Source organism: Xyrauchen texanus, chromosome 9, assembly GCF_025860055.1.
Source record: "Xyrauchen texanus isolate HMW12.3.18 chromosome 9, RBS_HiC_50CHRs, whole genome shotgun sequence".
In the NCBI taxonomy this organism is placed as follows: Eukaryota; Metazoa; Chordata; class Actinopteri; order Cypriniformes; family Catostomidae; genus Xyrauchen; species Xyrauchen texanus.
In genome coordinates, this window is record NC_068284.1 from 5980450 (window position 1) to 6002455 (window position 22006).

Sequence of the window (22006 nt, forward strand, 5' to 3'; positions counted from 1 at the left end):
TTCAACTGTGACACTATTTTAAAGCCATAGACTGTCCGTGTGTGTTACTGCACAAACCAATGTGTATAAGTATCAGGGTTGCCAACTCTCACGCATCTGGCGTGACACTCACGCATTCAGCCTCAATCTCATGGTGAGGCTGAATGCGTGAGTGTCACGCCAGATGCGTGAGAGTTGGCAACCCTGAAGTATGTATAATGTATTTGACTGTATTACAGCCATAAAATACGGTCACAGTTGAAGGTTTGTTAGGAATAGCTGAATGTCAAAAAGAAATCTAGTGTTTCTTGTTTGATTATACAGTTTTCCTCTATTTATCCATGCATTAAATACTCAACGAAGGTAAAAACATTAATGTCTACATTAATGAACAACAATGAATTAAGTTAACAGGTGACCGTTATACTTCTCCGTTCAAACTTTCAAGATATCAGCTTTGTACAACAAACATCTGTAGATTACCAAAGTAATGAATCTACATTTTCGTTTTTTCAGTTATATCAACATGACCCTATTAGTCTTTCAGGACACATCCGTACACAAACAGATGTTCTGATTGGTATCTCAATCTTTTCAACACGACTTTTATCTGCTTTCAAGTTATTCTGAATCATCTTTTGTTTGGATGTTTTAGTACATTGGTTGCATTTGTTCGATCACTGATTTCAGGGACTGGATTTGTCTTTAATCTAATTTCATCACCAACATGTCGCTCAGGCAGAAGAAGAGTTCCTCTGTCATAGCAGATCTTTTGCTTTGCTTTTTGTTATACTTTGTTCTCTCATTTTCACAATTTCCCCTGTTTGATGAAGATTCTCTGTCACAGATAAGTTAGAACGAAGACATCGTCCATGCTGGTGAGTAACCACATTCAAGTGTGTATTAGAGTAAGCAATCCCATGTAAAATAATGGCACCATCTTTTGATTTTTTGCATCAGCCGATTCACTTTTGCCACCGATTTTTCCTCAAGGCCACTGGATTGATGTGGTGTGTAAAAAGTCCTAATCTTTTGAAAAGGCTGTGAAACTGGCATTGGCAAATTGGGGGCCATTGTCTGTGAATACTCCAGCTGGAACGCCATGTCTAGCAAAACAGACTTCGGGCATGGGATTACACACCTCTGAATACAACAAGTGGTAGTAAGTGTCTATGCGATTCCATGACATGCATAGAGGCCTGTAGCCACTTTTTGATTCGGTCTCTCTGGTACAGGATGTACGGGCTCTCTAGGAATGTTGGGCTGGTATTTGATGCAGGTAGGACATTTGGATATGACATTTATGATGCCCTGATTAATTCTTGGCCAATACATGAATCTGTGTGCTCTTCTTATTATTAGACTTTTCAGTCCCTAGATGCCCTTTGTGGATTTCGCACAACATCTCTTGAATGATGCTTTTCGGAATCACTATTTAGTTTCCCTTGTATTCAGTGCCATCCCTTAAAGACAGTTCAGCTCTGCAGTTCCAGAATTTTTGAACATCTGCAACACAGTCTTGCTTTAACTCAGGCCAACCATTTGTTAGTGTTTGGTCTTTTTTCCGTTTCCTTGCGTATCATTTGCATCGTGGCATCAGCGACGGGTAAGGCTTGTGTGACCATACACACGTATGCTCAGATTTCCTGTATCAACTTTTCACTGGATGAAGCCGTTTGATCAACTGCTCTGGACTATCTTCTGTGTGATGAACATTTTGGAGCTTCAAAATCGTACATTTTTCATTTTGCTTGACCGCAATCACCAGAGAATTGATCCTTTCAGTGGGTTTATCAATCTTTTGTATCACTCAAACTCTCTCCATTCTATCCAGTTCTGCTTTTATTGGCTTTAGGAGTGTAAAAAGCACCTTTTTGTGTGGATGTATGACTAAAGGTAGTTTTTGCAAGTTTGTATGGTGTGCTTGCCTGACTGACAATCCCTGTCACTTCAACAAATGATTGAATTCTCTCATTAATCCTCATACCGAGATTCTGACTGATTGATGAAGCAAATTTCTAATTGTGTTCGAATGCTACAGCACTGTATACCATTTGTTTATTTGACAATAAAGTATAGAAAAAAAGCTCAATTTCTATTGCTTGATATTAATTTAAATGGAGTGTATATTTACACTATGTGCAAACAGACCATCTTGTTGGCAGAGGCTATTTACACTAACTCCACCCACCACTGCTCAGACCAATCTCAAGACAGCCATAACAGATTTATTCGGGGTCAACTGCTGATCAAACGAAGGTGGACATATTTGAATTTTTCGCAGTGGTTAAATGGTTTCGAGACTGGTTAAAACTGGTTAACGGGTTACACATTGAGTGGATTAAGAGATTGCATAACTAAATGGCTATTTGCGCTCCAATAGTCTGATGGAAACAGAGGATTGTTTGACAAACTGCGCCCCTGTGTGCAGCTGTAGTAGCTCTGGGTGTAACAACGGTATGTGTATGTGTTGTCACACTGGAAAGCCAGGTTCAAATCTCATCCCATGACATACTTTTTTCTATGTTTTTATTTTAAAGTAATTATAGTAATAAAGTCTTAAAGTAATAAATAAAAGAGATCCCTCGCAGTGATTTGGTCAGGGAGTTGAGAGAAGCATTTGATATGGATAAAATTAACCCTGGTTTTACTTTTGTAATAGCAATATTTGTAGTAACCATGTGTTTTGGTGGAAACTATAAAGTTCTGATGTACTAACCATGGTGTTATTACAGTAACATGTAGGTAATAGTAACCATGTTTAATTTTGTGGTTACTAGAAAAATACCATGGTGATACTATGGTTAATGTAGTAAAATGGTTAATTTTGTAAGGTAGAGTTAGGGGTAGGTGTAGGGTGTCTGTGGGACTCCAAATAAACACAATAAAAATGCTGTAGTGATGCCACTATATTGTATATTTGTATTTAAACAGGGGTGTAAGAGTATCTGCCACTATTAGCACTAGAGTACAAAGCAGATGCTTTTCGTTGCTTTTTACACTTGGTGCAAATAGCATCTACCTAATTTAAAATTCCAAAACATAGACCAGCTGTCCCCATGTGATGACAGACATTTTTTAAGAAAACAATTTGTTATTCTAATGGTGCGTTCACATACAACACGAAGTGAACGTTTTGCTTGGCGCGATTACATACAAAGTCAATGCAAAGATGCGAATAGACACAAATTTACACTGGACAGCACGAATGAAGCGAATGACGTGACTCGAACATGCAAACTCGCTTCATTCACGTATGAAATTTTTCAACTCTGGCTAGAAATTTGCAAATCACGTTGTCGCGAAAGCCTATCAGTATTGAGATTGTCCGTATGTCACTGACGTACTGACGTAGTAGCAGAAGAAAAATTGCTGTAGCTGTGTGTGGGTACCTTGAATTGTATGACACAACCATAATGGTGCGTTCACGACTTTGTATGTAATCGCGCCGTGCGAATTGCTCACTTCGCGTTGTATGTGAACGCACCATAAGAAGCTGCATTGTTTGTATGGTTATCAGGTGCTTCTAGTTACAAATCTAGTTACAAGGGAAATAGAAAAAGCACACATTAATCTCACCTGGGTCTCAGGAAGTTAAGAATGATTGGATATTTTCACTGGAAATCAATTAAAAAATACTAATAAAGAAAATATTTTTTCCTGTTCCTAACCTCTGTGGTGCTTTAAAGAATTTATGACTTTCAAACTATAGTAGATCAAGTAAACTGATTGAAATTGTACAAAATACTGTACATGAGTGTTGATCCTGAAATGAACCTGTTCACAATGACAATTTTGGACCACACTTTTTTGAATGAGTCTTTAGACTACTTGATGAGCTGAAACTCTTCTCACATGAAGTGCAGTGGTATGGCTTCTCTCCAGTATGCACTCTCTCATGTACTTTCAGGTTTGATGAAGTATCAAAACTCTTTCCGCAAAAAGAACACACGTAAGGCTTCTCGTTAGTATGAGTAATCAGGTGTACCTTTAGATGTGATGCCGCTGTAAACGTCTTGCCACACTGATCACAGTTAAATGGTCTTAATCCAGAGTGATACTGCAGATGAATTGTGAGATGGCCTACTTGTGTGAAACACTTTCCACACTGAAGACACGTGTAAGGTTTCTCTCCAGTGTGAATTCTCATGTGATTCTTAAAGTGTCCACTCTCTCTGAAACTCTTTCCACACTGATGGCATGTGAAAGGCTTCTCTCCTGTGTGAATTCTCATGTGACGCTTAAGGTCTTTTTGAAGTGAGAAACTTTTTCCACATTGAAAGCACAAGAATGGCTTCTCTCCAGTATGACGTTTTAAGTGAGTGTTAAGGTTTCTTTTGTGTTTGAAACTCTTTTCACATTGATGGCAGGTGAAAGATTTCTCTCCAGTGTGAATTCTCATGTGGCTCTTAAAGTTTCCTCGATCTCTGAAACTCTTTCCACATTGAGAGCAGGTGTAAGGCTTCTCTCCAGTGTGAATTGTTATGTGACTCTTAAGGCCTCTTTTAAAAAAGAAACATTTTCCACATTGAAAGCACGAGAACAGCTTCTCTCCAGTGTGACGTTTTAAGTGAGTGTTAAGGTTTTTTTTGTGCGTGAAACTCTTTTCACAATGATGGCAGGTGAAAGATTTCTCTCTTGTGTGAATTCTCATGTGACAGTTTAAATCTCCTTTTTGCACAAAACTCTTCCCACACTGATGGCAGGTGAAAGGCTTCTCTCCAGTGTGATATTTTAAGTGAGTGTTAAGGGTTCCTTTTTGTGCAAAACTCTTTCCACACTGATGGCAAGTGAAAGATTTTTTGGCTCTTGCTCTTCGAGTTATTTTCTGTGAGAAATCAATTTCAGTCTTTGAGCCACTAAAAGATTCTTCTCCAGTCATGAAATGATCAAATGTATGATGCTGATGATGTTTCTCCTCCACGTCATTCAGTTCTTGACTTTCTTCTTTTACTTCTATCATGTCTAAAATGAAAAGAGTATATTGAGAGAAATGTACATAAAAAAAATAAACATTTAATTAAACACCCAATTAAATGCCAGTAAGCAGCAAAGTATCAACTTTATGAGATCTTTGATACATATCTTAATGTAGATTCTGGTCTAATTCAGCTTTGTTCTTTAACACTCATTATGAAGAATCAAGAATGGACACCAACCTATTTGTTCCTCAGTATCTTCATGTTTCATTCTGCATGCTTCTGTTATACTGATGTCTTCACTCTCCTTTTTAAACTCCTCTTTTAAAAACTTCATTTTTGCAATAGTAGGTCAGTTGACTTCAGTGGTTACAATTGGAATTGTTCCTCTTTATATACCACCTTCTTTCTTCCTTTACTTGTCGGATGATGTAAATATTCACAGCATTAATTGGTGAATTGCTGTGGGAGTGGCTTCACTGCAGAGGTGAATCACAATCGCTGTGTGGTACGGAAGAGCAGCTCTGCCAAAATAAAAAAGGACCAAATTTCTTAATTTGTACAATAACACTTTTTAAAATAGGAAATCCCATTACCCTGTTTACTAGGTGTAATCATAGCTCTGCTTTGAAAAATATACAGTGACAAGAAAAAGCGAACCCTTTGGAATTACCGGTAGCTGGTTTTCTGCATTAATTGGTCATAAAATGTGATTAAAAATAACCACAAGTATAGACAAACACAATGTGCTTAAGCTCACAACACGCAATTTCTTTATTAAACACATCCCATTAAACATTCAAAGTGCTGTGGACAAATTACCGTTGAATTTAATAACTGGTCAATCCTCCTTTGGCAGCTAAATCCTCAAATAATTGTTTCCGGTTCACAGCAGATAAGCAGAGAAAGTATGTGACAGGGATTTGTCCATGACACCTAACTGTTGACAATGTTTAACAATGTGCAGCTGCCGACAGTGAAAAATTATACAAATTTGAATAATTGACTCCAATTCGGAGTTCCAATTTTTGTTAACATATTTTTTTTTCATGTGCAACTCAAATATTGTTAGCAACACAGTCAAACAGTTCTATTATGCTAAAAATATTTTCCGGGGACAAGCTTTCCATAACTGGAAAATTGAATTGCAAAATTCCAGGTTTTCCAGGATGCCTGGTGTGAATGTCTCTCTTGACGTCATTCCACTACATCTCTATTGGGTTAAGGTCTGGGCTCTGGCTGGGCCACTCAAAAGGTTGATTTTATTTTTTTGAAATCATGCTGTAGTGGATTTACTTTGATGTTTAGGATTATTGTCCTGCTGCATCACTCAACTTCTACTGAGCTTCAGACACACTAACATTATCCAGTAGGATATCTTGATAATCTTTGGATGCATTGTTCCTTTGATGATGGCAAGCAGTCCAGGCCCCGAAGCAGCAAAGCAACCCCAAATCATGATGCTCCGTTCACCGTACTTCACCTTTGGGATGATGTTTTCATATTGGTATGCGATGCACTTTTTATGCCACATGTAATGCTGCATGTTCTTCCTAAACATTTCAACCTTAGTTTCATCAGTCCATAAAACAGTAGCATTGTGGAGTGTCAAGGTGTTCTTTACATCAAACTTCAACTTCAACTCGGCAGTGAGAAGCGGCGCGGCTGTGGGCGGTGCGTCTTGGGCGGTGTGGGTGTCAAGAGGAAAGTTCAAGTTCGGGAAACATTATGGCAATGAGCTTTGACGCGGTTCGGTGGCAACCTACAGACGTGCTCCGCTCTAGCAAAGTCTAGAGAACACAACAGTGTAAACTTTGGTTCCCACCAAACATTAGTTTCGAAGACAAAATTGAGGAGAAACTGATTATTGCTGGGGTGGGTTTTCCCGTAATATATTATCTGTCCCTGTTTGCTTACAGGGATATAAATAATTTTACAAAACAATGCGTGGACAAAGGTGTCTGAAATTGTTGGTGTGCTAGGTGAGTTGATAAAGTGGATATTATGGTTTATATAATATTATATAGTAATATATAAAAAATTTTTATATATTAACCAGAACATGGTACTGAGGATTTTCTTATCCCAAGCTCCAGAACCTTACACAGTAAGCCTCCATGGAAGACGACCCTTGGGTGAATCGCCCGAGTTGTTCTGCTCAATCAATCTTTTTGGTCAGTTCTTCTGTTACAAGGCTGGGAAGGACGAGACGAGAGTGTGGGGATCCAACTGCAGAACTATTTATTAAGAAACTCAGAAGATGAAGGAGAAGAAACAAAGATGAAACTAAAACACTGGGCAAAAAGGGATCAAACATAACAGCAGTTTGCTGGATAACTAGGTACGTAACAGCATAAACTAACGTGCTAACAAACTGACAAGGACTAAGGGAAACATGAGGGCTATATATAAACACATGGGTAATGACAAAACATAGAACACCTGGGAACAAAGATGGGGAACAGATGAGTGTGATCAATAAGGTGAATCATGGGAAGTATAGTCTAGCAGTCAAAACAAAGCGAAGGCGATGGGACAAACACAAGGGAGTTTGTGACAGTAGCGGTACAGCTTGTCAAATTTGACAAACAATGTGTGTCATGTCCTGGTGCTACAATACATTAAACATGTTGTTTTATTTACACCAACATCACATTGCAAATCAGTGGAATTGTGAAGTGAAACAGCAGCAGTAAGTTTAATGCTGCCTTCATGTGCAATCGGAATTATCTTAAATATGAGTTTCCCACTCAGAAATTGCACACATAGCCTAAACGACACCTCAAGTCGTAATTCACTAATTCTTGAGATAAAGTACAAACCATGTCCTATGAAAAAAGTCCTCTTTATGTTAACAAATCAAGAAATTAATAATAATACAAATACTGAAAAAGTTAAATCTAAAGGAAACGTGTATACTCAGGGCATTTATTATGTTTTTAAATAATTTAATTAGATTTTTTTTTTAATGCATGCTCAATACAAGGAAGCACATATAAATTAACCTGTACTCTGCAAGAGGTCACAATATATAAACTGCCAAACAAAGTTTAAAAATGCAACAAATTCATAAATATAAATATAAACTGAAAGGTAGGGATCTGTGAGATATCAAACAAAAAGTAACATTTTGATAATATTTTCAATAAAAAAATTGCCAATCAAAGTTGTCCTCACTTAGCGTCAACTTTGTCAGATTTGTTTATAATCCTGAATAAATCAGACAATGTCGTGGTAAGTTATAATTCTTGAGTACCCCACAATTTCAAGGGCATTTTCAGACCTGTAAACCGTATGCTTTGTTCCAAAACGGGGATTCAATTGTTAAAATGTTCCATTTTCTTCTTGGTTCAGTTCGCTTTCACAAGGCAACATTTTAAAATGGACCAAAACTGTCAAAAAAAGTCACATGTGAGCAAGCCGTCCCCTTATTGGTCACTATGTTTGCTCGCTGTTCCAGGGTTAAGCTCATCCATTGACATACTGGTTAAAATGATATGAATTTAAAAAATTTGTCAACCATTACAAATTTTCGATAATTTTAGAGCATCACCAGTTAGAGGTTCTGCTCCAAATACAAATTATCAGTCACTCGGATTAATATTGTTGTAGTTGTATGGTTACTTTTATCCATCATTAGTTGCTTATGCATTATTTCTCCATTGAAACGTGCCTGTTCTCACAAATCTCCCTCTCTCGCACATACACATGCGCACACACAAACAAACAGCAAAGTTAAGCTCGTTAAAAAAGTGTTTTTATTTGTCAAAAATTTGCTAATCCTTTCTAAAAGAGAGAAACGATCATACTAAAATTACCTCATTAATAATAAAAGAACACCAATTTTAAACATGCAATTATATCTATAATATATAGTTGCTAAAAGGCTATATCCACATTTTGATGATGAATTACAGAGAAGTGCTGATCTACAGATGTCTTCTCCAAAGGACCTCAGATATGTTCATGGTTTTTAATGGGATATTGTTTGGTTCATTTGTCCATTGGGTCGGATTGCATTCTCACCACAAGCGAACTGCTCCAGAGTTCCTTTGCAATCGGTCCGAGACCACCTCGTTCAGGTAATCCCAATCCTTCCGACGGGTGAATATCCATAACGCTGCGGGTCAAGATGGCATTCCGAGCCACGTCAGCAGGCTGATGTTTTTACAGACATTTTCAACCTTTCCCCCTCCTTGTCTGTGGTCCCCACATGCTTTAAAATGTCTACCATTGTGCCTGTACCAAAGCAATCCAAAATCACTTCCTTAAATTACTGGCATCCTGTTGCTCTGACCCCCATAATCAACAAATGCTTTGAGAAACTAATCAGAGATTACATCTGCTCTGTGCTGCCTGCCTAAATGGACTCAGTGCAGTTTGATTACCGCAACAACCGCTCCACTGATGATGCCATTGCACCTACACTACTTACTGCTCAATCTACTACACATTCCTCAACATGCTGTCAAAAGATCTCGCTGCTGAACAATTCATGATTAAACTACACAATTACTGGTGAGTGAAATGTAAACATTTACCAGCCTGTCGCCAAATATATTAACATTAGACGCATAGCATGAAATTTGGTTGCAAACGTGAGTGATTTTCTCTCATTGTAGTGGAGGGTTGCACATTGAGTGAAAGATCAAACATGGGATTTAAGAATCAATATCAATATTTTAAGCAAAATCAGGGTTGGCGTCATTAAATGCAATTTAAATATAACTACGGCATACTGTATCAATCATGACTCAACAACCAAAGAAAGGGTGACAGTGATATACAACTCAGAAGCACTGCAGCCAAATAAGGTACATTTCCTTCAGAGTGCACTCATGAGACACAGCATACAGTGAAAGGATTTCTGTGCTTAAGTTCTTCTTTGCCACTATTTAACTCAGTCACTGGCTAATCTGAATACACTCTACTAGCCAGTGGCTAATAACGGACATTTGCTGCAAAATTTTGGTAGCATATGCAAGTGATTTAATCGTACTTTTACATGCTTGACCTTGGGTGTAACGGTTTGAGATTTTCATGGTGTGATAACCTACCAATCATCAAACTACCGTATTGTAGTATCACAGTATAAAGGTCCATTGCTAATATTATTAGCAGTTTAATATTTTGGTATAGTTACATTTAGACCAAAATGTCATGCTTCCTTCTGCGATTTAATTCGTCATTTGTATTTGTATAGAGCCTTTCACAACACACTTCATTTCAAAGCAGCTTTACAGAAAATCATGCATTAACAGAAAATGAAACCATAATATCTATAAAGTCTTAGTCATCATTGTGTAATTTGATTAAATATGATTATGAAGTGTGAATAAAAATAAGTATTTAAATAATAATTGTATTTAGAACCCCAGTGAGCAAGCCAAAGGCGACTGTGGCAAGGTACACAAAACTCCATAAGATGTTGGTAAATGGAGAAAAATAACCTTGGGAGTAACCTTGGGGGCCAGTTCCCCTTTGGCTAACAGCATGAATATAATGCAATATTAGTTATTTCTGTGCAGTGCAAGTCATGTTTTAAAATTATTCAACTAAGTAAGTGTTAAGGGCCAGTGTTTAAACAGATTTAGTAGGAACTGTAAGATTAATGACTAATGTCTTAGAATTTAATTGTATGCTATACTGTCAAACATACATTTTTTATTATTTAAAGATTAATGAAATTGAACAAAAACAACTAATAATTTGTAATGATTACTGCCCAGATGAACATTTCAGATATGCATTTAATTCAGTAATTGGTAGCTTTTGTAATTATTCATTTGCAGTACTGTCTATTTTCTGTATGCATAAAGCAATTTGTAAACCCCATTTATTACTTTACAATTAAACCATATTATTAAACACATTGGCCTACAGGCCTACTGAACAAAGTTGTCACATCGTAATGTTGCATACAACTGCTTAAATCTGTTTGTTGCATTTGGGAGTGTGTCAGAAAGCACATACAAAACGTCAAACTTCCTATAAACCTACAGTGAGTCCTTACAAATAATTTAAAACTGTATTGCATCTGGTGTTTTGTATGAATGGGGATCTAAAAATGAATTATCCTTTATCCTGTATATTTGACTTATATTCATCTCTGCAAATTCATTGGGATAATGCTCACAAAGATTGGTCTTCAGGTTTGAGTACTAGAATTGGCTATCAAATATAATCAGAACTCAGAATCTGACATTCCTACAGTTCGTTTGCTGGATTCCATGGCTGCAGCACGCAGCTTGCGTGCAAACTTGTACAAATCTGGCAGCCCGGCAGTGTCGAAATACTATTGTTGAATAGTGGGCGGGACCACAAAGTCCAAAACATAAAGAGAAAATCCGGCCTGGAAAGGAAACTTCAAAGTAGAATATACTGGCTGTAGCATTGTTATCGAAGAAGCCAGTATTTCAACTTAGCATGTTTCCTAATTCTCTAATGACAAAGTTGTACATCTAGCCTTCCACATCTCTTTCTGTCCTTGTTAGAGCCAGTTGTCCTCTGTCTTTGAAGACTGTAGTGTAAACCTTTGTATGAATTCTTCAGTTTTTTGGCAATTTCAAGCACTGTATAGCCTTCATTCCTCAAAACAATGAATGACTGATTAGTTTCTATAGAAAGCGGTTTCTTTTTTGCCATTTTTAACCTAATATTGTCCTTAAGACATGCCCGTCTATTGCATACTATGGCAAATCAAAAACAAATACAAAGACATTGTTAAGCTTCATTTAATGAACCAAACTGCTTTCAGCACTGTTTCATATAATGGCAAGTGATTTTATAGTACCAAACAGCAAAATCTGTACATTATTCCAAACTTTTGGTCACCAATGTATATGCAGGTTAAAAAGTTTACAGCCAAGTAAAGACACAGTTCAAGTCGAATTTCAGAAATGTTTGAGAACTTGCCGCTGATTCAGCACTCAGTTTTGCGCAGATGAACCAACAGATATCAGGGCAATTGCACAGTTCAGTCCGATATGTGAACTCAGAAACATTTAAGGTGACTGAAGATTTATTGTCATTAAAATCGCTTCATGAACGAACATGGGGTGAGGAAATTCAACGAGCACTTATTGAAGCATGCAAAGACATGAACATACTGCCATCATACATCGTCTCCATCAGTAATGATGGTGCACCCTCTGATGGGAAAGCACAAAGGACTCGTCACTGAAATGCGAAAGATCTCTCCTGAATTGTTATCCTTTCACTGCATTGTGCTGCAAATTAGCTGATGGATACCTCGTAAAGGTTAAAGACTCTGTGGTAAAAGTGGGTAACTTCATCCGAGCACTACCACTACTGTACTGCCATTTTGTGGTATTGTTGGATGAATTGGATGCTGCCTATGGAGACGTTGTTCTGTACAACGAAGTGAGATGGCTAAGTTGGGGAAAGGTCTTGAACAAGCAGAAGCAATCAGGCAGCTCGGCCTTTGTTACGAGCAACCCTCACCTTAAACGAGACACCGTACTGAAACACAGTCAATCACGGATGCGTGCACTGTGCCGAGATGCGTACATCACAGGAGAAAACAAAGGCTAGGGAACCTTGCAGGCAGCTGAGAGAATTTACTCCCCATTTCAGCTGCCCATTGTGAAAGAGGCTTTTCTGCCCAAAACTGCATCAAGAATTCAACAAGAAGCTGCCTTGGAGTGTCCACAACTGAAGACTTAATGCGGATCAGCTTAGAGGGGCCTTCAGTAGAGCAGTTTGATCCCAGTCCTTCTGTTAGATGCTGGCTGAGCTCAAATCGTGCCAGACGACCTGCTTACAAAAGCTGCTGGACCAGTTATATTCTTTATGTCTAAACGGACTGAGTAGACTTTTTTGGAATTAAGAACTAAGAAGAACTACTTTATAATAGAGGTGTTCATACCATTTAAAGCAGTTTAAAGTATAAATAATTACATAATTATTAAATAAATACAGTTTGAAGAAGAAATCATTAAAAACAGAGTGTACTTTTTGTATTCAAATAAATTAAATCATTTTGCTTTTAGATGTCTCCTTGTATCCATTTATTAAGGAAAAACACATTATTATATACATTTTCATTGTGCCCCTAAAGTCCTTTATGCATTCCTAGATTTTTCAATTTAGGAGCACATGTGCTCCTTATGAAAAAAAGTAAGCCTCAAGCCCTGAATAAAAACCCTCACCTGGTAATATATAAAATACTCAGTCTGGTGAATATAGGCTATAAAATCTTAATTTGTTATACTTAAATTTAGAGCATTCTAACTAAGCCAATTGTCCGTCATTTCAAAATAAGTATCCAGAATTAAGTAAGGACAGTTGAAGGACAGTTCAACACCACCAACTCTAGAAGTATGTGGCAGGGAATTAACAGAATCACGGACTACAAAGGGAATTAAAAACTCTTCCATGAACACCGCTACCTCTCTCCCGGATGAGCTTAATATATTTTATGCTCGTTTCGAGGACAATAACACCGCCCTCGCAGAGAGAGCACTCGCGGCTGACGCTACAGAGGTTGGTTCACTGTCCGTCTCTGTAGCGGATGTAACACGATCCTTCCGACAGGTGAACATCTGTAAAGCCGCGGGTCCAGACGGCATTCCGGGCCACGTCATCAGAGCGTGCGCGAACCAACTGGCTGATGTTTTACTGACATTATCAACCTGTCTCTCTCCTTGTCTGTAGTCCCCACATGCTTCATAACGTCCACCATTGTCCCCGTACCAAAGCAATCAAAAATCACTTGCTTAAATGACTGGCGTCTTGTTGCTCTGACCCCTATCATCAGCAAATCCTTTGAGAGGCTAATCAGAGATCACATCTGCTCTGTGCTGCCCACCTCTTTGGACCCATTGCAGTTTGCCTATACCGCAACAACCGCTCCACTGATGATGCCATTGCATCTACAATACACACTGCTCTCTCCCACCTGGAAAAAAAGGAACACATATGTGAGAATGCTGTTTGTAGACTACAGCTCAGCATTCAACACCATAGTGCCCTCCAAGCTTGATGTGAATCTCCGGGCTCTGGGCTTAAACAGCTCGCTGTGCAGCTGGATCCTGGACTTCCTGCCATTGGGAGCAACTTGGGATTCAGTGTCTTGCCCAAGGACACTTCAGCATGTGGAGTCATGCGGGCCGGGATTCGAACCACCAATCCTGCACCGATTAGTGGCCGACCCGCTCTTCCAACTGAGCCACAGCCACCATTTATACGGTTTAAGACGCAGAGCGCAGAAAATACTAGGTACACATCTGTGTTCCAATTATAGATCGCCCTCCAGCTTGTTGGTGATTTCTCATATTATGTGACGGTCAAATATGCACTCCTGCAATAGTTTTTCAATTGCAAAATAAATTGCCTTGACCTACTGTACTCTTCAATTGGTTATATAAACTAAGCCATCTTGTTTTTTGAAACCCTGTTCAAAAAGGGTGTTCTTAGGTAAAAAAAAAAAAAAGAAATACTTTATGCATTATAAAAATTATAATGTTTATAAACCCCTTAAATAATATTCACCGGGAAACTTTATGGTGTTCTTAAGGGAAAATTACACTTAAGGTGCTTTATTCAATCGGGCACTGGAACAGAACAATATTGCTAAGGTAATTATATACAGCCAAATTACAGCACAAATAAAATTCACTGATATCACTTACTGGGGAAAACTCAAACAAAACAGTAAAATGCAATGCTATCTGGCCTTAAAATGAGAAAACACCATGGCAGAATATCTGTACACAGTGACACATATGAAACTGAGAGCCACCTTGACAAGGTACAGTCAGTGGACACAACCTCACTATAGAAACGGCAGACAGAGGAAGAAAGTTTGTGCCCACACTGTGATCAAAAAAGCATTTTATAACAGAACGCACAAAATACACAGCCATTCGGAAAAATGTTACCACAAAATGAAACACATTCACAGCACATTTGACCATTTAACAAACAATGAAAAAGTGTCCTTCTTATTAGGTGAACACAAGGACTGCTGTGTGATAGCAGCACAATATGTGTCTGTCTGCTACAGAATGATAGACAGTTAGTGAACTGACCCGAGTCTGTGTCTACATCATTTTTTTTACTATGGCTCTTTAATTATTTTTTTTATTAGTATATACGTTTTCCTTATTTTGTAACGTATTTTTTTTTATTATTTAATATTTTCCTTTTTACTTTGTTTGTCAAGCATACATAGTATATTTTGTCTATTTTGCTTATAGGCTATTATAAAAGTAGCAGCTGTATACAATTTGGCAATACCAATGTAAAAATATGTGTCATGCTAATAAAGCAAATTAAAACTTAAACTGATAGAGAAAGGAATAAAGGAATACGTCTGTTCAGTGTCGTGTTTATGCACATTTATAATACATTCACATTCTATAAGTGGCATTTAAAAAATAGTAACAGTTATTTTAATACTTACGAGATTAACCAGTGACTGCTTTAATTTGAATATTTCCATCGTCTGTTCCGAGAGAAACAATATTTACATACACAGATTTCAGTCAATTCCAATAAACTCAATCAAGTTAAGTATCTTAATATTTATATGTAACATAAACCCGATTGGGATGCGTGCTCACGGTTTTTTTTTTTTTTTTTTTTACGTTGTTTTACTTATCTCTGTTTCTCTACCGCCTGGCGCAGAATTATGACATCACAACATGACCGACATATCTTCTTTATTCGCATTTTGCATAGAATACTTCTTCTTCTTCTTCTTCTTTTGTTTTTTATGGCGGTTGGCAAACCAACTTAACGTTGCATTACCGCCACCGACTGGGCTGGAGTGTGAATCAAGAGATATTGGAACTTGGCTAAAAAAAAAAATAAAAAAAAACAATTTAAATCCTTTTGTCTAAGTCTATGTCTCTCAGATACTTAATAACAAAGTGATAAATGTTACTAGATGTTTTCCCTAATGTTTTCCTTACCTTGCATTGTGAAATTATTCTGATTGATCATTCTGAGAGACTGAAAAAGCTGGTTTCTTTCTTGACTGTATTTTGTGCACTGAAATAAAATATGCTCCACAGTTTCTGAATGAGTACAATGTTGGCATTTCCCTGTTGGATGTTTCCCTATTAATTTCAATGAAGAATTGAGCCCTGTGTGTCCTATTCTTAACCGTGTAATTATACTTTCCTCTCTTCTACTCCTACACTCTATCCTTCCTATACCCACTTCTGGTTGTATATTATATAAATGTCTCCCTTTATCCTGATCCACCCAATACTCCTGCCATTTTGATCTTGCATATGCTTTAATTAATATTTTAGCTTCAGTTTTGCTATATGGAACTTGTAATATTCTATTATGTTTTAGTGTTTGTTTTGCAAGTTTATCAACCTCCTCATTCCCTTTCACTCCAACATGTGCAGGTACCCAAAGAAACCTAATTTTTAAATCCTTTACATTTAACTTATGTAAAACCATACATATTTTATGAATTATATCATTTCTTATAGATTTCCCAGATTTCATGCTTTCTAAAGCTGAATAACTATCAGATATAATCACGGAGTTATTTAAATCATTTCCCTCTACCCATTCCAGGGCCAACAAAATTGCAACCAGCTCTGTTGTGTATACTGATAAATCATCTGTTATTCTTTCCTGACATATTGAGAAATTACCCAATTCTTTGGAATATATACTGCTGACCCAGCATGTCCTGTCTTTGGATCCTTGGAACCATCTGTAAATATAAATGTATATTCAGAAAAATTCATATCCAGATAACAATTAACAATATCCTTCACTGCTACTTCCTTTGATTTATTTTTGATTTCCTTATGAATGCCTAAATCTACATCTGGTATAGGGAAAAACCATGGAGGAATAGGAGGGACTGAAACCGTTGAACAGTACTGTAACTTATGTAACCCTATATTCTCAACTTTCACATCACCAATCCACCCAAAACTTCTGTAATTGGACTTACTGTGTTCCCAGCAGTCTTTTACGATAGCTTTAGCTGGGTGGCTATCAACTTGTCCCCTCACATTAACCCAGTATGCCAACATCAGTTGTATCCTTCTGATCCTCAAAGGCATCTCACCCATTTCCACTTGCATAGAAGACACTGGGGATGTTTTAAAAGATCCACTACATATCCTTAGAGCCTGAGCTTGCATGACATCCAATGCTTTGACATTAGACTCTGCTGATGACATATATACTATACATCCATAATCAAAGACAGACCTCATTAGTGCCCAATATATATTTTGTAATGATGCCCTGCTTGCTCCCCATGCTTGTCCTGATAGACATCGTAGGATATTAACAATCTTTTTACATTTATTAACCATTTTTTCCAAATGAATCTTCCATGTCAACTTTTCATCAAACCATATCCCAAGAAATCTAATAACTTTCACTTGCTCAAGAGGCTGAGTGTACAATTTTAAGGATACAGGTGTGATCTTATGCTTTTTTTGAAAAACATATGACTTGTGTTTTAGACACTGATAATCTAAATCCCCATTTATTTGTCCATTTTTCCACTTCCTTAATTGCATCTTGCAATTTTGATTTAACATACAATTCATTACGACCTCTAAACCATAATGCTCCATCATCAGTATACAAGGATTTCCCAATTTTCTGGTCAATATTTGAGAATATATCATTAATCATAATATTGAATAATAATGGGCTACATACACTACCTTGTGGAGTTCCATTCTCAACTATATATACCTCAGATAATTCTGCACCTACTCTTACCTGTATATTCCTATTAAACAAAAATCCAAAATCCAATTGTATACTTTACCACCAATTCCTAATTGTTGTAATTTAATTAATAACCCTTCTTTCCAAATCATATCATATGCCTTCTCAACATCAAAAAATACTGCTATTACCACCTCCCTATTAGTCTGTGCTTTTCTAATATCTGATTCTAAACATATTAATGAATCCATTGTACTTCGTCCCTTACGAAACCCACTCTGATACGGGGAAAAAAGGTCATTGCTTTCTAAATAATGAGTCATTCTATCTGTAATTATTCTTTCCATTATTTTACACAACTGCGATGTTAATGCAATTGGTCTATAACTAGATGGGTCAGATGGGTTTTCCCTGGCTTTAAAATAGGCACTATAATTGCATGTTTCCACACTGATGGAAGCTGACCAATTTCCCAAATTTTATTAAAAAATTTAGTACTATTCCTAATGTTTCATCTGTCATATTTGCTACCATTTTATAACATACCATGTCTTTTCCTGGAGTAGTTTGTTTTGCATTAAGGACTGCTTTTTTCAATTCAAACATATTTAAAGGTACATCTAATGGATTTCCTGAATGTCCTTTCTTTTCTAAAACATCTGGGAAACTTTCTAACACTTCCCTTCTATTCACTTGTGCTTCCTTAGTGAGGATCTCAGAACTATGCACTTTCTTAAATGTTTGAGCTAAAACTTCAGCCTTTTCTAAATTAGTAACTGCCACTTTATCACCACTATTTAATACAGGTAATTCATAATTCCTTCTAACTCCTCCCATCCTCCTTATCATTCCCCATATATCAGATAACTTCACATCCCTTCCTATACTATTACAAAATTTCCTCCAAAAGTTGCGCTTTTGTATCTTAGTGTTTTTCTAACTTCTGCCTGCTTTCTTTTGTACTCTTTCAAAGCATCCTGAGAATGATATTTTTTAACATATTTAAAAGCTTTGTTTCTTGCTTTAACTACCTTACTGCACTCATCATTCCACCATGGTACATTCTTACATTTCCTATTTCCCTTACTTTTTGGTATTGATTCCTCAGCTGACAATATTATTTCATTTACTAATACATTATTAAACTCATTTATTTCTATTTCTTTAATCTCATTAAGTTTAAGACATTTAACTGCACAAATGACCTGAAAAAGTTCCCAATTCGCATTCTCTATTTTCCACCTTGGAATATTTTTAATCCTTTCTTGACACGTCCCTGATCCAACTTTAATTATAATAGGGAAATGATCACTACCTATTGTAGTTTCCTTATCTACATTCCATGTACTAATACCTGCTATTATACTGGACACAAAAGTTAAATCAAGTACTGATTCAGTATTATTTATACAGTTAAACCGCGTTCCCTCTCCATTGTTAAGACATACCAACCATTTGTCATCAATATACTCTTCTAAAACTAAACCATTTGCATCTGTACAGTTGCTTCCCCATAACGTATTGTGTGCATTAAAATCCCCACACCATATTACCTCACCAAGTGGTGATCCCAAAATATTTTCCAAATTACTACCCTCTATTTTCCCACAAGGATTATAATAATTTATTACATCAATAGAACCTTTACTAGTCCATATCCTTATTGTAATTTGCATAGAATACTGATCACATTTTTTTTTCACTTGTAAATTCTCGCATGCTTTTTGGAATCGAGTGCAGAACTGGTTGAGTGAGAAAAAGGTTGCTGTACTGAACTTGTCTTTTGTAGATATGAAATATGGGAATTATGAAGAAGAAGGCAAAGTAGAATTTTTGATTAACAATATTTTGTTGCTGGAAAAACATTTTATACTGTTTGTAGTTTTCAAGAATGATTTGGTTCGATACCTAAAATCCCTGTCAAAAATAAAAAATAAAAAGTAGTTTTCAAGAATGATTTGGTTCGATACCTAAAAACCCTGTCAAAAATAAAAAATAAAAAGCTGTGATTCTGTTTGATACAATTGAAGAATATAATTTGTTATATAAATAAAAAAAAAAAATTTGGACCCTTGTGACTTCATATGATATTGTAATTTGTATTTATTTTTTGTTATTTTTTTATTTTATTGTTTATTTGTTTTATTTTTTGTCTTTTATTATATTAATGTTTTGTGTGTCAGCCCATGCTAAATTTAAGCTGATTGTAAATTGAATGCCATTTTGTTGTAATATTTTTGATGTTTGCTTTATAATAATAAAAAAAATATTATTCGCATTTTGCGCATATGACATACCCATCTAAAGAATTACTGAAATCTAAATTTGATATCGGAGAAAACTCTTGTCAATTTTGTGAAACTGATATTGAAACCACAGAACATATTTTTTATTATTGTAATCACTCAAAGTTATATTGGTCTCAATTGTACAGTAAACTGTCATGTATTATTACATGTGTAAATCCCCTTGAATACAAACAAATCAAGTTTGGTGTACTTAAGAAAAATTGTTCACAGCACTACTTGGTTAATAATCTTTTTGAACTTGCTAAATACTTCATTCACAAATGCAGATTTTTGATGAGCTAAGTGCACTTTAGCTCCTTTACCCCTTTTTTGTCTTTTCTTTTTTTGTCTTCTTGATTGCAAAATATATTTGATTTGAGACCTCATCGCTGTTATTTATTGTATTTTGCAATTATGTCTGCCCTCTGAGAATTGTAAGTTAATATTGTTTGTTCAATACCTATTTTGTCTGTACAATTGAATTTCAATTAATAAAAAAATAAATAAAATAAAAAATATTCGCATTTTATCGCCACCTGCTGGGCTATTGTGCAGTCATGGTGATTTCCTTTCTTTGTTGACACTTTGCACCAATCTCTTCATCCTTCAGCTGGTGCTGCATGTTCGGCTCCTCCAGTTTCACACAGACTTCATGATCGAGAGTGGAACAAAGCACCATCAATCCATTCTTTTCTTAAATGTTAGTGCTGGAATTCCAATGATCCAATTATTAAAATGCATGTCTATGTTTTCTGTTAAATACATTTTACAGAATTTAATCTTTTAATTTAATCGGAGATGGAGCAACAGAGGACAAGGGTTCAGGTGGCTGAGCCATGGAGGATTCAGAGAGTAGAGACACTGAACAGACTGGTAGCTTGTGTCTGACAGGTGCTGGAAACTGGACTGACCAAAGGGTTGGTCAAAAGCCTGTATGGACTGGAAAGAATCATCAACGGCCTCAGGGGTTGAACAAGCTCGAAAGTCACCGGAGGCTGGACGGGCTCATGGAGCGCCAGGCATTAGGGGACTCAGAGGGCTCAGAGTCCAAGATTCTTAATTTCTCAAGCTGAGGATTCAAGGGGCAGAGCCTCTGGACAGGGGTCAGCAGACTGAGTGGCATCGGTGGGACACTGAACAGACTGGTAGCTTGTGTCTGACAGGTGCTCGCCACTGGGCTGAGCCGCTGACTGGTCAACGGCCGCTGGGAACTGGACAGACTTGTCGACAGCCTCGTTGACTGTGGCAGGTGTGGGCACTGGCTCGTTGACCGTAGCAGGCATGGCGGTCATGGTGGGGAACACTGACTTGGTGGTACTGTAGGAGGAATGCTGATCTCCTCATCAACCACACTCACAGTGAAGGTTGAACCACTCAGGAGCAGGGCAAAGTCAATATATTTTTTGCAGAGTCCAATTTATTCCCCCTGGTGGCATCAAGGAATAAATGGCCTTAAAAACAGCTTCAGGGAGATCCCTTCGAAACTCACCTGGTCGCAGAGTCCACAGTATTCCACCACAAATTCCTCTATGGGATGATGCCCTTGATATAGCCGAATAAGTGCCACTGCTGTGTTCATCTTTGGTAGAGTATTCTGTAGCATTCTTGCAGGCTGAAGACAGGAACAGACAGAGATGAAGTAGCTAAAGTGTGAACAAAAAAAAAAGAATAGATTAGACTACACTAAAAACAGTGTTACATCCAAGCAATATTTGACAAAGGACTAAAGCAAACATGAGGGCTTAAATACACTGACAAGGGAAACACACAACAAATATTACCAATGACAAGATTTAACTAATAACAAGATAACCGTACTACTAAAACACGAATCAATGAAAAGGCAAGACTGATTACAAGTTAACAAGACAATAAAACAATGAGAATTGTAGTTGTGTCATTCTTGGACAATATCATGAAGTTATAACCAGCAAGTACGATGCTGGCTTCAATACAATGTTCTCAAAATGATTTTGGACTGGTGCCAGATCATAGCAGACGGGGTTACCCGGCAACATGCCAAATAAAAAAAACAAGCAATCTACAGAATGTCCTGTCACTCGTCACAGCTGCTTAGAACAAAAACTCTGATTAACATAGAAAAGATACCTTTTATTGCGTGTCATTTTGGCGTCT

General features: G+C 37.0%; 1 protein-coding gene across 2 annotated transcripts in view; it reads right to left on the reverse strand.

Annotated features, from left to right (window-relative positions):
- LOC127649630 (gastrula zinc finger protein XlCGF57.1-like) overlaps window positions 1-15500 on the reverse strand; it is a 29147-nt gene extending 13647 nt beyond the window's left edge. The window contains exons 1-3 of one of the 2 annotated variants that reach the window (XR_007971310.1): window positions 15325-15500; window positions 5139-5422; window positions 3968-4944 (exon numbers count right to left, since the gene is read on the reverse strand). Coding sequence is in view for 1 of the 2 variants with exons in the window: in XM_052134846.1 (XP_051990806.1) it covers window positions 3761-4944; window positions 5139-5235 (1281 nt within the window). In the remaining variant the exon portion in view is untranslated. Of the gene's footprint in view, window positions 1-179; window positions 4945-5138; window positions 5423-15324 lie in introns of those variants that run through there. The other variant, XM_052134846.1, reaches the window with a different exon arrangement.
- Window positions 15501-22006: the final 6506 nt, after the last annotated feature.